Below are 16,978 nucleotides of genomic sequence, written 5' to 3'. Positions count from 1 at the left end.
AGAGCTGAAAACTGAAAAAAATGACGCTTTACTTGTGTTTCGCATGCCCAAACACTATAGTAGTATCAGCAAATTCAACTATGAAAAATTAGAAGCCTTTATCCTATATCACAACTAATTATAAATAGAATAAAGAATTAATCTATTTCATGGTTTACATTTACTACTACTAGAAAATTCTCTCGAAAGCCTGAATCTCTAATTAAAAACCATACAAAAACAAATTACCGCAGAAAAAAATATTATTAACTATATAAAAATTAGAAAAACGTGTTTATAGTCCCTCCGAGGGCCTTGCCGCCTTACACTCACCATCTCTGTGAAGCGTCTCCAGACACCAAAACATCTAGCAGAGGTGAGCTGCCGCAACATAATCTCCATTTCCCAGCTGTTTTTAGGTGTAACTCAATAACTCCGGAAGTGCAGACACGTAAGAAGATCCCGAGAGTAGCTGTGTGCGCTGTATGAACGCCGTACGAGGGCCAAAAGGGGTAGTTTTGGACCCAGAAGTGGATGCGGTGTGTGGCGGTTCCTGGACGCATAATTGTCCTTCGGCGGCGCGGTTCTGAAAGGTTCCCTTCCCTGTGTCCCGGCCGGCCTAGTTCATTCTCCCCGCCTCCTCCTGCTCCTGCTGCCTCGAGTGAAGAGGAAGAGTTGCCTGCAGAAGGAGGTTTTGTTGTAGTGTGGGCGTAGGAACGAAGGAGTTTAAATGCCCGGGAAAGATTCGGCGTGGGGCGTCCCGGTGTGTCCGGTTTGCTTGTTTACTCGTTATTTGGCCGAGCTTGTGTTCTTTTGACTCTTCCTTTTCTTAAGTATTGCCAGGCCAGGAAAACAATGTGGTTCTTCCTTCGTGCCCGCTACTGGGCACAAGTACAGCGGGAGGAGGGGAGGTGGTGCGACCGCTTAGCTGGCCCTGCCTGGACTGACGTTTGATTGACACTGCGCGGCTACCCTACTTCCTCCCTCACACCCGGAACATATTTCATATACACACACACACACACACACACACACATACATAACAATATTGTTATTTTTTATTTTATTTTATTATTATTTTTTTTTTGCATGTATCTCAACTTGTTTGCTCATTCACTTGTTATCAGCAGTGCTTGTTATTTGCTGTATGGTTTGTTTATTTTCTTTGTTGGTTCACTTATCATCCTAGCCTTTGTCTGTTCCCCGTGTCTGGTTGTTAGCTCGCTTGTTATTACTTCTGTGAAAAAACATTTATGCAACAAAGTGTTACATTGCATTATTGGAAAATTAGAGATTGCATTATTGTGTTGCTGCTCATGGAAGGTGCTAAGTTTTGGAACCACAAAGGGATACCTTGGGAAATAAGCTACAGGCCACACTTTCTCTCTCCATTTATTTATTTAATTAGCCCATTAGATTTGGTCATTCTTTTTTCTAATTGTGCTATTTTTTCAGAATAGTTACTGAGCTTTTGTGTAAAATGCTGCACTCTCATTATTCTGGCAGCCATTTCTTGAGTGAGATGTCTTGCTGGCTACTTGTCCACATTTAAAGTCAAGATGTGTAGTGGGTTAGTTTGTCTGTTCCCCTTGCATTACACACTGAGTCTTAACTTCTCTTTGCTTGGAATGTGATTAATCTTGACAGCAGCACCAGTGTCACCAGCCTGTGTTATCTGCAGGTTTGATGCAGGACACGAGCATCACATCCTGTTAAAACACTCTTATGGCATGTAGTGACTCGCTGCTTCTTTTCCACACATACATTCTTCTTTTGGAATTGTTGAAGATTTTTTTCTTTAATCATTATCAAGAGTGGTGGGTCCATATGTCACATTTTCACAGTAATAAGGTCAAATGTTAAGGATTAGATCAATGAAAAATGATCAACAAATTACTAAAAAAGAAAAAAAAGAAAAATTTTGTAACATTGCACCATTGATAAAACATATTAAGAAAGATTTCAAAAAGTTTTAATGTCTGACTTTTAAAGTTTACAAGAAATTATTCCTGGAATCTCCTGACATTGCAAGGAAACATGATTTATATTCCTTGCATACACATTGCCTGTTGTTGTCTTACACCATTTGCATGTTTGTGTTGTGTTCTGCATAATACATATTCAGGGATGGTGCTCGTTCCTAACACTTGCAGTATCACCACCTGCAGTCTGCTTCTGTACGTGAGAAGGTGTGACAGCAGACATAGAGACAGAGTAATAGCCAGACAGTACCTCCTCCAAGTACCATCATGTCTGTCATGAAACCTCATCAGAATCATAACACAAGATTGAAATTCTAAAGTTCTGACAACTTTGATGGTATTTGTTGATTGTTGAAAAAAAAAAAAAAAACAGTTTGTAATACAGGTATAGGACTTGAACTTGCCTTTTTGTGTTCTGTGGGAGTGTCTTTCATTAGTTTGTTTCCTCGTGTTTATGTTTTGATCATGTGACTGGCAGTGTGTTTATGTGGCTTTATATTTGCTTCCATACACTTTTTCAAGACTGCCACTTTTAGTGGTAGGCGCTGTTTTGATGACTACTGCCAGCAACATTGAAATGCTCGTTATGGTGATATGACAGTGTGCACATACTTGACATTGCATTATATGATGTATTTGTGTTTGTTCATTGTCCATAGGTGTGAGTATTTACAAATATTGAAATCTGTTTACTAACAAGGACTTCAAAGCAGCAAAATATCACAGAGGAAGGACAGTGAGTCAGTGAAAGGAATTACATTACAGCAAATATAGTCACACAGCACCAGTGATGAGACACAAGCACAGCAAAAGACACCACAGAACACACAAACAAGTATATAAACACACGTTGCCTTTTCCCAGATGGAGGACGAGGGCTCCTTGGACTGCTACTCGGCTGGTGAGGACATCGTGGAAAACGGCAAGGGTCAGAAGGGTGGGGAGCAGCACGCCAGTGAGGACGGGGACGAGGTGGTGGATCTGGAGGCCAACAACCAGGATGTGGAGTTCACAGAGGAGATCATCAATGTGGAGGGCAAGGACAAGGACGCCAAGGACAAGAAGGACGGGGACGACAAGGACGACAAGGACGGGGGTGACAAGTCCAAGAAGAAGAAGAAGCTGCCGTCCATGGAGGAGGACATCGGCATTACCACCTTTGCCGGGGAACACAAGGGCTTCTTCGGCATCATCAAGCAGAGGTGGGTGGTGCAGGTGATGGTGCTGGATACTCTTATTAATATTACTGGTTTTCTTTTTACATATTTATTTATGGAACTCTTTGCCTTCTTCTTCTTCTTCTTCTTCTTCTTCTTCTTCTTCTTCTTCTTCTTCTTCTTCTTCTTTTTTCTTCTTTTTTCTCCTGTGACTTAAGTTCTTTCAAATGGGAGGTTTCAAAACACTTATTCTGTAATTTTGGATGATCCTTTTTGGCCTCTCTAATGACTGGCACTCTGAGTAGCCCTTTTCCTTTCACACTTTTTGTTGCCCTAGGTCAGTGCCCCTCTTCCAAAAAAAATAAATAAAAATACATGTATGTGTGTTTGTATGTTTCCATCTTTTTCTAATCCATTTCATTCCTTCATTTTTTTTTATTTAGCGGTTTTGTCGTTGAGGGGCAGGGCAGTGAATGCAGCCAGCATTCATGGGGGGCTTAATAAATATTCATAACCTAATTAGTAATGAGTGTCTTGTCAGGTGTTCAGGCCCTATCTGTTACCTCTTGCATCAGTTTGTCAGTGTTTTAAAATTTGGGGCGTTACATGGTACAGTTATTATTTTTTATTGTTTTGTGGTTTGTAACTATTATTGCTTATTGCCTTTCCTCAATTGATTTTTCTTGATTTTTTTTTCTTGGTTCTCATATCTCCGTTCCATGTGGTTGTCTCAGGAAGTCTGCTCTTTTCTTTCCTCCATGTTGTCCTATCTTGGGCATTTCCTCTCCCTCCAGACTTGCCACATCCTCTCTCTCTCTCTCTCTCTCTCTCTCTCTCTCTCTCTCTCTCTCTCTCTCTCTCTCTCTCTCTCTCTCTCTCTCTCTCTCTCTCTCTCTCTCTCTCTCTCTCTCTCTCTCTCTCTCAAGTGGTGCATTGTTACTTTTACTACATTTTAAATTTTTATTTTTCAGTAGTGAGCAAGTTTTTGTTTTTGAAAATCAGTTTATTGAATTGTTTGTTTGTTTGTTTTCTATTACTGTGTTTTGTATGTTTCATGAATGTTCCTTTTTACCACTAACTACTGTAATGAGGGTACAGGCAATGCAATTTATTCTTTATTAGGTATATCTTTGAAGCTTTTAAAAGTGAATTATCAGCAGATCATTGTCTTCACCATGTCCATGTGTCTGACTGTCTGTTTGTCTGGCTTTCTAGTAATCCACAAGTTTTTCCTGGAATCACATGAGATGTTTATTTGTTCTTTCATCCTTATCATTTAATTTATTATCTTTTTTATTCTCATTCATTTTCCTTTCAATTCATCAATTTATAGAATGTCTGTCCCCACTATTCACCCATGTACTACTAATCTTTCTGTTTTATCCACTTACCTGTTTTCACTTATTTACATTACCACTAGAGAGAGAGAGTAATTCGACCTCTCCCAACAGGTACTCAGACTTCCAGGTCAATGAGGTGGACAGCCAGGGGAAGATCATCTCGGTGACCACCCAGACCATACCTGATGACCCTGAGGAAATACCAGGTGGGGCCCTCATTGCACCTGTCACTGGGCTGCTAGGGAAGTCAAGGGGGCCAGAGGACAGGTTTTGTTGTTTATTGTGCTTGTTGTTAGATCAGATGTTGCATGTTCATTGTTGAATAGTTGATTACTAGGCTCAGATTTCTTATGGTGACTTGGGAGGCGAAAAATTTTGAAAGTACATGAAGTGTCTGTGGATAGTTCTGTCAGTGGGCATTAAGGTAGTAAAGATCTTGTAGTGGTCAGGATTGTCTATCCAAGTATTGCTTTTAGGTGGTTTCAGTACTGAGAAATAGTCTTAAAAGTGAAGCAGCCTGGTGGTGTGTGGGTTCATGCATGGTTAAGTGGACAAAGATTCATGTTCTTGGTTGGATAGAGACAATTTATGCTCTGTTATCATACTCTGGGACTCCGCCAAGACATTCTAAGCCAGTACTGTTTACCTTCATTCTTCTCACCATTGAATCTGAATAGGGTGATAACGGTGATGCAAATAAGAATCAAGTTCATATTTTCCCAACATTTCTACTGTCCTTGAAGCATCACAGTCTCTCCCTCTCTCATCACCATGTCCTTCTTACAGACATGCCCGAGTGTGTGCCAGAGATGCTGGATGACACAAAGCTGCGTGAGCTGGAGAGGCTGCTAGGGAAGCTGAAGCCCAAGAAGGAGGCAGAAGAGGGTGAGCAGAAGGAGCCCATTGAGAAGCAAGCCAAGCAGGATGAGGAAGAGGAAATAGAGGCAGAGGTGGAGGAAGTAGAGGATGGGAAGCAGAATTCCACCAAGGAGGATGGTGTGAAGGATAAGGAGGAGGAAGAGAAGGTAGATGGAGAGAAGAAGGAAGGGGACCAAGAGCAAGATCAAGATGAAGAGAAGAAGAAGGAGAAGAAAGGTCCAGAGATTGAGCGTAAGTAAAGTTGCGTTGGAATGTTATAGCAGAAGAATATAGAGAAAAAATAATTAGACCCAGAAAAGGAAAGATAGTGAATGTAACACCATAGATAGGACCTGGTTGAAGGTTTTGTAAGGTATAATGCATCACAGTAGATGATATTGCACTTGCTTGATAGGCAGAGTGTTTGATAGTTGCAGCTCATCATGTGACTTGCCCTTTGTGGAATGATATACCCAACATGAAGGAAGCACAAAAGTCTTGTTTGCTGCTCCCAGTGCCATAACTGAATGAACTTGCAACATGTGCCCCTCCATCCCTCAGATCTGCCATCACTCAGTGAGATTTGGATCAACGTGGACCTTGCCTCCCCGGAGGACATTAGCAACGTGCACCAGGCCATCAAGCACAAGTACCGTGGAGTGGACACTGTGTATGGTGAGACTCCTGATGGAGGAAAGTACATCGTGGCACGGAAGAGGAAAGGTGGGTGTTTGGTGGTGTGTGGGCATGTTTGCGTGTACACATACATCAAGCTTTATGTTTTCTTGATACAACCTAGCTTTCTTATCTAATTTAACTAAGGATTCAGTTCTTTTCTTCTATGGCTTGTTACCAATTAGCCTGCCGTATTGGAAAAGTCTCACTGTTGATGGTGGTTTGTTCCTGTACCTTTCAAGCTCCACCAGAGGATAGAGTGTCATGTTACCATTAATGTGAGATCCTTTGTGACATGCAGCATTCGTTTTCATTCAGCTAATCTCAAGATGTGATAATTCCTTTCTCTCTGTTCAGTTATATTGAAGGTAGGTTGTTTCATCATCTCAGTTATATTGAAGGTAGCTTGTCTCTCCTCAGGTGGACTTCAGAAGGAGAGAACGCCTTGGCCCAAGGACCAGATGTACACCACGTTTGTACTCTTCAAGGAAAACGTTGAAACAGTGGAGGCCATCAACCAGATTGCATGGAAGGCCAGGTGTGGAGGCAGTGGTGATGTAGGGGTTGGCTTGGAGTTTTGCAAACAGGGAACTCCATTTCAGATCAGATCAGATGATGTTTTGCGGTACAGCCTTTGCAATGGCACCCTTTTATCCTTCCATGTCTGCTTTTTTTCTTTTGCATATTGGTTCTGTGCTTTATTTTTTTAGAGATTTTCTTCTAGTTTATCTACTTTTCCAGAATATGTTCTGTCAAAGTCTACATTCAGTCCTTTGTTTCTTAACTTGAATGTTTTCCATGTCAAACAAAAATCTTCCCATAATTTCACTCTTGTTTTCTATGTAAGCTCTTTGCAACTTCAGGCACTCCCTTCCTTCACTATCATACTCCACTGAGGTGTGATAGTGCATTAGCTTGTCCATGATCAGCTCATTTGTGCCTTGCTGAATGATACAGGAAGATGAGGCATCCTAGGGGCTTGTACTCCTTATACATAGGAGAGAAGATCATGATTGTTACAGTGGAAAAATTCAGGTAGCAGCCTCTCTCTTTATCACTCCCTTGTAGCTTGTGGTAATGTAACAAGGAAAAATGTGCATGTGTGGTGATGAATTTGCCTCCCTCCTTTTAGGGTGAAGCCCAGCTGTTTCGCATATGCTGGAACCAAGGACAAGCGAGCCAAGACAAGCCAGCTGGTGTCCGTCAAGGAGGTGAGTATAAGCCTGCCTTTCTGATCTTGCCTATTTTGCTTCGGGTATATGAGAAATTCTACAACCTTAGCAAATTATTCATCTTTCCAAACATTCTTTCATCCCTCTTACTAGTTAAAGATCCCTTACCTTCATTTAATCTTCCTAAATTTGTATTTAGCTACAGTTGTGTCTAGTTCATCAAGCCTGTTTCCTATATAAATGCATTCTTGTGGACATATCCAGATCATGGGTGAAAATAGTTTTGTGAGTGAAGAGAGTGGTGTAGATGAAAGGGAGGCAATCCATGTTTATCCCAAGCATGAGAGCTCCTGGGATAAACCATTCTCTCTTGTTAGTTTAAGGCAGATGTCAGGTAATTACATGTAAGCATCACCTGCTATTCCCTTGAGATGTGCACAGCTGCAGTATATCACTTGGTTAAGTGTGGGGGAAAAGTTGAACAGTGTGCAGGTGAAGTGTGTTGATTGCTGGGAATCAGAGAAGCATGTCTGGATAATGTGTCTTAGAGATATGTGTATTATGCTGACCTTTGGCTTTCCAGAAAATATCAAAGTATCAAGGAATGATGTCAGGTTTTCCTGTATTACCTTTATTGAGACAGGGTGTCTGAGGAGGGCAGTGAGAAATAAGGATGTATAAAGGAGACAGTTGGTTTTGGGAAAGAGTAGACTGATGGACTAGAGCATGAAGTATTTTGATGTTTCAGGCATGTGGAGATGATAAAAGAAGAACAATTGGCGGAAAATCTTGATTGTATGTTAGATGTGTAAGGCAAAGGATACTACTTCAAATAGGATGGATGGACAATGTGAAGAGAGTGTTAAATGCTAGACAGGTGTATGTGAAGCAAGAGGGAGTGGCTGGATGTAGAGTATTTATAAATGCATATCCTATGTTGATATAGTCTTGAGGGCCTTGACTGGAGGTTCTTGCATCTGGTCAGATGTGGGAAGGAATATGGGCCTATTATGGTGCTGTAGATAGAGAGTGAGATGGAGGGATGGAATTGCATTATAACTGCAAAGAAAGAGAGTCACAGAGGAAGATGCAAGGGACAGAAACAACTGGAGAAAACTTGTACATGGTACAAACCCTTGACTCTAGGGAAACAGCAAAAAAGAGATGGTGCTGTAGGATTGAAGCAGTTTTGCTGTCAGGCTCTTATGCTGAAAAAATCTGGTATGTTGAGCAACTGATCCTTGCACTGTATGGTTTGGGAGGATCTGTCTTCTCTCACTTTGAAGCTTATAAGCTAAGATGTGACTTTATTTTAAAGGAATATTTATGGGTGTTAGAGTGCAAGTATGGCATTTTGTCTCCTTTCTGCTTTTATGGATAATTTCAGCAAAATGTGTTGAAAGAAAAGGTATGCCTAAACTCCTGGGGTGGAGTAAAGTGGTCCATGAGACATCCATCTCCATCAGGAGCTTGATGGGACTAAAAGTGTGAGTGATGTGTGTATGAATGTTTGGTGCTTGTCTAGACCATCCCTTGTGGGATTACCAGCCTGCTGCATAGATAGATATCGAAAGATATATTTTCTTCTCAGTTTGTATGACTAGTGTGTTCTCTTTAGGTGTCCCCGCAGCGGCTGTGGTTGGCCACCAAGAACCTCCGCTCGGTGCACATTGGTAACTTCCACTTCACGGACAAACCCCAGAGAATCAATCTCCAGTTTGGCAACCACTATCGGATTGTCTTAAGGTGACCACCTGACCCTCCTTCAGGCTAGAGGTCGGCACTCTTCTCATTTTGGACTGAGCTGCTGCCTCTCACACTACACACTAGCTGTCTTATTTATTTTTACTTTTATTTATTATTATATTTTATTATTTTACTCTACAGATCAACATGTTAATCCACCAGTCACCAGATACACTACCACAACACCACCATACCAAACCATCTCCACCACCACCACTACCACCACCACCAGTGTTTATGAAATACCTCAGTAGTAGGCTGTAAAAGGCAATGTGTCCAGACTGTCATAAAGTGTTCCCCTCAAGTTCTATGTGTTGGCAGCTTGGGGTCTGCCTCTAATGAATGATTGCCTGCATGTGACAAACAACAACTAGCAATAAGCGCCCATGTGCAGAGTACGTGGGGAGGCATGGGGAGAGGCGATATCTAACTTGGCTCTGGTGTTCTTTTTGACAGGGAGGTTGATGGGGCAGATGATGAGGTGTTAGAAGCTGTTGAGTCTTTGAAGACTAAAGGTTTTATCAATTTCTATGGCACACAACCTTTTGGCAACAACAGCGTCTTTTTGCGTGGTGTTGGTTGTGAATTACTCAAAGGCAACTGGCAACAGGTGAGAAAGTTTGGGAAGTGGCGGTGGTAGGCTGCTTCATGGGTGGCTAGGCAAAGGTACAGGTATGGAGGAGGCGGAGTGTAAGTTGAAGGTAATGGAGTGGAGTATGGTACTTAACTACATAGATATAGTGCTGAGTATTACGATTAAGACATAGCGAGGAGACGAGGAGGAGGAGGAAGGATGTGTGAATGCAATTTAAGTGTGTTGATTTCTCTATTTCTTTCACCAAGCAGTTGGAGAAATGCAAGTTTCATGTGTGCTTTTTTTATTTTATTTTTTTTTTATATATACTCCAATAATTACTGTATAGTCTCCCTACCATACCCTACCACACTGAGGACCCTCCACTTGAACACCAACACTCACCACTCACACTTGTCCAACCCAGCCAGTATTCAGACTCCCATCATACTTACTGGTACATGGCATGTGTGTAAGTCACAGTTGTTATACTGGTACACCTGTTCATGCTTTTCACATGCTCTGTATTCATTGTTCAGGTTCTGCTCACATTTCTCTGTGGCTATTGGTAGTTAGGGAGGCACCCAAAAGAATTTGAATTTTAGTTTGCATTAGAAGCAGGAGGAATTGTATAAAAAGGCATATGGCTCTGATTACTACATAGTATTGACCTATTTAATTTACTTTGCATTGCCTATAGTATTCATTGCCATTACCTATTCAGCTTCTTTGCATACTCAGGGTATTGTAACAGATTGTTTTTCCAAAATGTAGAGTGTCATGTAATTCATGTGTATGGCACATGAATCTCCACAGATTTAGTTGAACAGACCAAGATTTTATGCTCATGTGCATGGCTCATTATAATTTAACAGTATTTCTTTAAAGTTTGTAGATTCCTGTATTGTGTTCTTTTCATTTGTGCTACTTCTCAGCCAGACATGGTAGAAGAGGTTAAGTGCAGCACTCTCAGATAGGTTGGGTTGGCTGTGTGGAGAGAGGGGATTCAATGAAACAATGTAGATGAGTGCATTCTGTGAATTGGAGAGGGTGTTGGAGTGTGCATGATGGAACGGATTGACAGTAAGAAATGGAGACTTCTGTCATGGCCATCCCCTAAAGAGAGAGTCCCAAGAAATGAGTATCAGAATAAGAGTCATATGTGAAAAATTTTTAGTTTAATGAGTGTTAGAGGAGTTAGAGGTGAAGACAGTGTGCTGGAGTGTGTGGGAGATATGGATGAGAGAATTATCGCATGCAAGCATTGGAATAAATGGAGACATTTCTGTCTTGGCCTCTCCCTTTGTGGAAGTCTTAGGAAGAGGATATGTTAAGGCTATTACATTAGTTGGCAAAGCTCAGCAGGGCATAATCTTGGCTGTATTCAAGTTACAATCAGTAGGAATTTCCATTGAATTTTCTTGCAGGTTATATAGTGATACCTGAACAATAACAATGAAGCAATTGTGCTTAGTGACATGGCACCATTGGTTCAAGTAGTGAGAGTGGGGTGACAGGTGCCGTGGATTGAGACGAGCATAGCCACAGAGGGAATGCAGCAGTAGGAAATAACCATAGCTGTATTTAAGCCTTAAATAAGAACTATAGAAGTATATATGTTTATCTGTTAAGAAATCATTTGGTAATACAGGTCTGCTTTAATTTACTGATGTCTGCTCAAAATTTTGTGAGGGCACACCCTAAGTGTTATTGCAGGATAAAGTGTGATGGTTTAGAAAGATGAAGAGTGTGGTAAGGAGAGTGTCTTCCGTGTGTGATGTGGATATTCAAGGGAGGTAGTTGATGGTGAAGACCATGGCTGTGGTATTGCACTGGTCATTGAAGGATAATACAGCAAGGCAATGGCAATTTCTTATGGAAATGAGGTTGATTTGTAATGATATTGTTAGACAGTGATCTCAAGGCTTGAATGGTGTGTGATGGATAGCTCAGTTCAGTCACTGGTAGGTGTAAGTAGCATACTGATGTGTTTTGTTCCTCTAACCAGAACTCCCCCTTATTGTGGGAAATGGAGATGTGATGAGGTTAACAGTACTGTGGATGTGCTTCACAACACAGTGTTTGTGTTCTGCCTTTATGCAAAATTTTGCAGTCTTGCATTGATCAGCTTTTTTTTTATTATTTATTTACTTATTTATTATTTGCAGTTGTCAGGTGAACATGCTTTTCTCAGAAAAAAATGTCATAACAAAGATGTGTTGCCCGTCACAAAGTGAAGAGTGTGGACTTGATGATTGAAATTGATTGATGAAATCTAAAGAGAAACTTGCTGCTAAATTGAACCAGACCTGTATTTGTACTTTTTAACATATTTATGATGATTTAATTTAAGTGTAACACTGTTTATTCTCCAATTATTTATGCCCAGGAAATATTTTTTCCAAAGTTTTGTAATTGTTTTCAGCTTATTACAAAATCACAGATAATTTCTGTGTAATCCCTAAATTTTGTGGGCTTTAGTGCTTCCTCTGGCCATTAACCTGTGTTTGGGCCCCATAGCAGGTGTGCTGACCGGCCATCAGCTTTGTTGTGGCATTCACTCTAAGTGTCTTGCCCATGCTTTCTGCACTGTGCTTTTTCTCCCACGCAGTGAGTTCTTAACAATTAGGTTATGTAAAAAAGCACCAATATTTTTCCTCCATATATTTTTTTATATGGTAGCATTTCTATGAATGTTGTATAGTATTTATGTAATAGAAAACAAAAATTAAGATTATAAGTTAATAGACAATTGGAGCATTGTCATTTTTGCTGTATTTTTGTGGCTGTAAATTGAAATATGTATATAGAATTTTTTATTACACTGGAGAATCAGTTTCATAAATATGAGTGCAGATCATTTATCCATTCTTTCACCATGCAGTGACTCATCCTGTGTTTCTTCTCTTCTCCCCCGACCCTGTTTCCCTCCCTCAGGCAGTGAACAAGATTCTTGCCCCACGGGACTCTGATGTGCCAGACCTTCACCGCTGTCATACCACGTGGAAGGAGACTGGTGATGCAGAGGCGGCCCTCAAGATGCTGTGCAAGGGCTGGGAGGCCACAGTTGAGTCTCAGCTGCTGACTGGCCTTGTCCAACAAACCGGCAATGACCTGGTGGAGGCTCTCAACCGGGTAATAAGACAAGGCCTTCTGTTGAAGTGTGTGTTTCTTTGTCTTGTTAATGTGCTTTGGTCTTCTCTCAAATTTTCAAAATCTCCCATTTTCAGCTTTTTTTGAGCAGCATGCATGAGGGATTTCCACTGTAACCAAAAGATTTCTACTGTAACCCTTTGCTCATCTCATTTCTTCAAAAAATAGAAAATATGTGGTTCAAGCATCCTTTATTACCATTCTCTTACCTCACTGCAGATTCCACGAACCACCCGCTCCCTCTATCTCCACGCCTACCAGAGCTGGATCTGGAACACCATTGCCTCTCGTAGAGTCAAGAAGTATGGCTTGAAGGTGCTGCCCGGCGACATAGTGCGTCGTAAGGGCTCGGATATGGAAGGTAAGTTCAAATACTATAAAATCATCATTCACTTTTATAGATAAAGTTTTTAAGTGTGAGGAATGGGAAGTGTTAATCATACATATTTTCAAAGTCAAGTTGTGTCTTCTGTGATGCTGCATATTATTAGATAAAACTATCATAACTGTGTGTGGGTGGAGATGTGGGGTAAAGTGCAAATTGTTTAGGTTACCTTTTGTGGTGACACTGATCTGATATATGGAAGAATATATCTGTACGAGTAACTTGGGTAATAGGAGTGATCCTTGAATTTCTTTTGATTAATGCTATTTTCTCTTCAAATTACCTTCCTCACTGTGTAGGCAGAGATACAGAATTGCATGCTGGGGGTGAACTTAACTAGATCACTCTGATAATTTTGCTACATTCTCAGAAATGGAGGAAGACGCACCTGAGGCCGAGGGTGAAGAGGGCAAGAGTGGAGATGAGGCTGAGGTCAAGACGGAGATGGAATCTAATGGACAGAATATGTCTGGCTTCCACTTCCTAACAGAAGAAGAGGCTGAGACAACAGACATAACTGATGTAAGCAAAAATGAGATTAGATTGAGAGAACAAATCCCATTCAAATCATTGGGAGGATGTGCTTCACTCATGGGTACAGTTTTTATTGCAATTATTTATCATTCTTTTTCCCTTAAAAGTGTAATGTATTTTTGTGATTGTTGTAGAGTGTAGGTCTCTTACTTCCTTTGGTTTGTCATGTTTATGAAAGCTATCAGCATTGATTGAATGATGGTATGCTGGGTAAGTGAAATTACTTAGTGTTCTTGTGCATATGCTAGACTGATGTAATATAGTTAATGGGTAGAGTATTTATGTTGGAGATATTTAGTTTCCATAAGTGAATGTTCATGCATATGAGTGGTTAACAGAGTTATGGAATTCAAGTCTGTTGAAGTGTGTTAACTCATACAGAGACACTTCGTATGATGCTAATATTCTCAGTCTTGTGATGGACCATACATGTTGTTTTCTTGCTTTCTTGCAAGTTTGTGGCCAATAATGCATTCACCAATGTACAAGACAGTGCCAGAAGCAGTGAGACAGTGGAATCCAGAACTTATAAAGGTGTTTGACATTTCAGGTGGTGCTGCCTTTGCCTGGCTACAATGTGGAGTACCCCAACAATGAGATCAAGGAGTGGTATGCCGAGATGCTGGAAGCTGATGGACTCTCCTTCAATGCCCTCAAGCATGAGATCAAGTGAGTCACTTAATTTTTTGTTAGTGTTTCTGCTGAAAAGGAAGTTAAACATAAGTATCACCATCTTCTCCCAGAGTAAAGGTTTGTTTTATTTCCTTTATTAGTCTCTCTCTCTCTCTCTCTCTCTCTCTCTCTCTCTCTCTCTCTCTCTCTCTCTCTCTCTCTCTCTCTCTCTCTCTCTCATCTTTCTTTTATAGCATCAGCATTGATCATTTGCACTACATTAAAGATATAGCTCAGTAACTAATTACTTCTTTGTGCAAATGGAAACAGAGCGAAAGTTCTTAAATTCCATGTGTAGAATAATCTCCATGTGTAGATTGCATCATAATATATTTCTTGGGACTGTTCCAATGAGGAGAGCTATGGTGACAGAGACACCTTCCACAGGGCCTATGCTGCACGTGGTGTGTACCGGCGGATGGTGGTGGTGCCCACAATGGTGGCAGGCCAAGTATGCTACTACAGGGATGCCACCAAGCCGCTCCTCCAGTCTGACATGGACAAGCTGTGGTCAGTCAAGGTGGAAGACAACATCTTGAAAGGTACTTGTTCTGCAAATGAACCAGTTGACCTGGACTAAATGTATTATTCTGTTATCCACAAATTTTTATTCACATTCCTTTCACTTCCATAAGTCTAGAGTCATTCCTTGTACATGGTCCTTTGCTCCCAGATCTCAGTCTGTGGGCTTGATTTGTAATGCATTTTTCTCTCTCCTCTGCAGAAGGTCCAAATAAGTCTGCTATTGTGGAGATGACTCTTCCTACGTCCTCTTATATTTCTGTAGCTCTGCGAGAACTTCTCAAGCGAGACACTTCTTGGCAGGTAAAGTCAATGTTTTCATTTTTTAGTTTGACTGTCGATGCCTCATTTTTATATTCTGGTTTGACAGTGGTTGCCTGCTTCCTCATCCTGCCTCCCCCAATGGTGATGCAAGATCTTTGACTTGATGGCAGCACAAACTGGGTGAAAACTTGCTTCCATGTCTGTTAGCAAATTATTATTATTATTTTATTTACTTTTTCCCCAAAGTTTATTGAAATGTGATATATTTGCCTTAGTTCCTGTGGCAGAAAGGTTTAGCAGTGATAGTAATTCATAAATGAATAATTGCTGTGAATTTCAGTTCCAGGCGGCCCAGAACATGCCCAGTAATGTGATCGACCGAAGCAGAGACCTGAGCCGTGGCGGCCGTGGACGTGGAGGACCCTGGAGGGGCGGTGACCGAGGCTCCTGGAAGCCCACACCTTGGGCCAACACTTGGAGGGACGACCGCGCTCCTGGCTGGCAGCAGGGCCGAGGTGGGAGGGGCAACTTCAGTCCGTGGGCAGACCAGGGCAGCTTCAGAGGCCGAGACTATGGCTGGAACAGAGACCGCATGGGGTATGGAGCCCATGTGACCAGTCCTGGATCCTGGGGTCGAGGAGATAAGCGCCCCTGGAGGGGGGGAGACAGCTGGGCCAATAAGAGAGGGAGATACTGAGTATGCGCTGGCTAACGTCACAGGCATGGCAGTGGTGTTCTGCAGATCATGAGTTTGGTGTCCATAGGCTGGTGTTGTCTGACCTCATTGTACTTAGTGTTGGTCTGCAGAGGCAATCAGAAGGCATAGATGTTCAAAAAGTTAATGTATTAAGTTCAATTGATGAATGTTTTCATGATGGTGAACTGACTTGTTTATTTCAGAGCATCTCTTACATTTAGCAGAGCACTAGTGTTATAAGGAAAGTAAAGCTATCATACATTATCTTGAGATGTAATTTAACTAGTTTCAGTATGAGAGTTCAGCATTGTCAGAGGAGAGGTGAGGTACCATTATGATTTCCCTGTTTTATAAACTTTTAAACGTGTCTTTTTGAGACAAATATAGAAAGGCTTTATCAGTAGTAAACTTGACTGTCTTCATTTCAGTTAACTTGTTTTTATACTGGCATTATGCTGTTAACTGGTTGTGTGGTTAAACCAGCCACATGATACTCAGATTATGTAGATCTTATGAGAAGATCAAGTGGAAGGAGCTAAGTTCCAAGCACCAAGTTTGTATAAGTTGTGTATTACCTAAAGTTCTTGAATGTTTACATTTTAAGAAAATAATCTCTTTTGTCTGGTAATTTTAGAAGATTTTCAACATTTAATGAAATCAATAATCATGTATGTATTAGTAAATATCTTTGTTTTGTTACTACACACAAAGGTGCTAGTGATACCCAGGAGCTAGCACATACCTCGCACTTGCTTACCGAGAGCCTGAAGAACGGGCACATGTCCCTGAGAGCAGCAGCGTGCTCACTTGCCCTGTCTTGATCATGAGAACTTTCATATTTGTTTGAACTGGCAAGGAATCCAGCACACATGAGATGCAGTCAGGTAAGCATGACTTCGGAACTCACGGCCTAGAAGGTAGCGAGGCAAGTAGCACTGATTGGGTGTGTGGGATTGGAGAAGCTCAGTTAATGTAGGGCACTGGTGAGACCACAAACCTTCAATCCATTGTCATCATCTCAAGAATATTTTTTCTCCCTCACAATGCTCCCATTCATTCCACATTACCTTTCTTCACTCCTTTACATGTTACTGCACTCTCCACCTTTATTAAAACAGACTTGTTTCCATTACTTTAGTCAGCTTCTTGGTATTCTGTCAATATTCTCTCCCAGGATGTCTCCCACCACCTCCTTACCTAGTCGTCTGCTCTCCCACACTCTTGTTGCCATACCCTTCCTGTCCTGTAACACCCAAAGCCACTCTGAG

At 41.3% G+C, this 16,978-nt stretch overlaps 1 protein-coding gene across 5 annotated transcripts; it reads left to right on the top strand.

Moving 5' to 3' along the window:
- Positions 1 to 218: 218 nt before the first annotated feature.
- LOC135111619 (pseudouridylate synthase 7 homolog) lies at positions 219 to 16,393 on the top strand. Of its 5 annotated transcripts, none has more exons than XM_064025130.1 (16): positions 219 to 355; positions 2,826 to 3,163; positions 4,570 to 4,664; positions 5,245 to 5,568; positions 5,878 to 6,039; positions 6,412 to 6,529; positions 7,124 to 7,202; positions 8,782 to 8,909; positions 9,366 to 9,519; positions 12,421 to 12,618; positions 12,856 to 12,997; positions 13,392 to 13,543; positions 14,106 to 14,224; positions 14,615 to 14,769; positions 14,952 to 15,052; positions 15,354 to 16,393. In XM_064025130.1, exons 2-16 carry the CDS (start codon positions 2,826 to 2,828, stop codon positions 15,708 to 15,710), a joined length of 2,622 nt encoding a protein of 873 aa, XP_063881200.1. In that variant the 5' UTR covers positions 219 to 355; the 3' UTR covers positions 15,711 to 16,393. The 5 variants fall into 5 exon arrangements, with proteins under 5 accessions (XP_063881200.1, XP_063881201.1, XP_063881198.1 ...); XM_064025131.1 differs by lacking the exon at positions 219 to 355 and adding an exon at positions 561 to 670; XM_064025128.1 differs by lacking the exon at positions 219 to 355 and adding an exon at positions 695 to 742.
- Positions 16,394 to 16,978: the final 585 nt, after the last annotated feature.

The sequence above is a fragment of the Scylla paramamosain genome, chromosome 22, assembly GCF_035594125.1.
Source record: "Scylla paramamosain isolate STU-SP2022 chromosome 22, ASM3559412v1, whole genome shotgun sequence".
Taxonomy (NCBI): Eukaryota; Metazoa; Arthropoda; class Malacostraca; order Decapoda; family Portunidae; genus Scylla; species Scylla paramamosain.
This window is presented reverse-complemented; position numbering and strand designations above follow the sequence as displayed.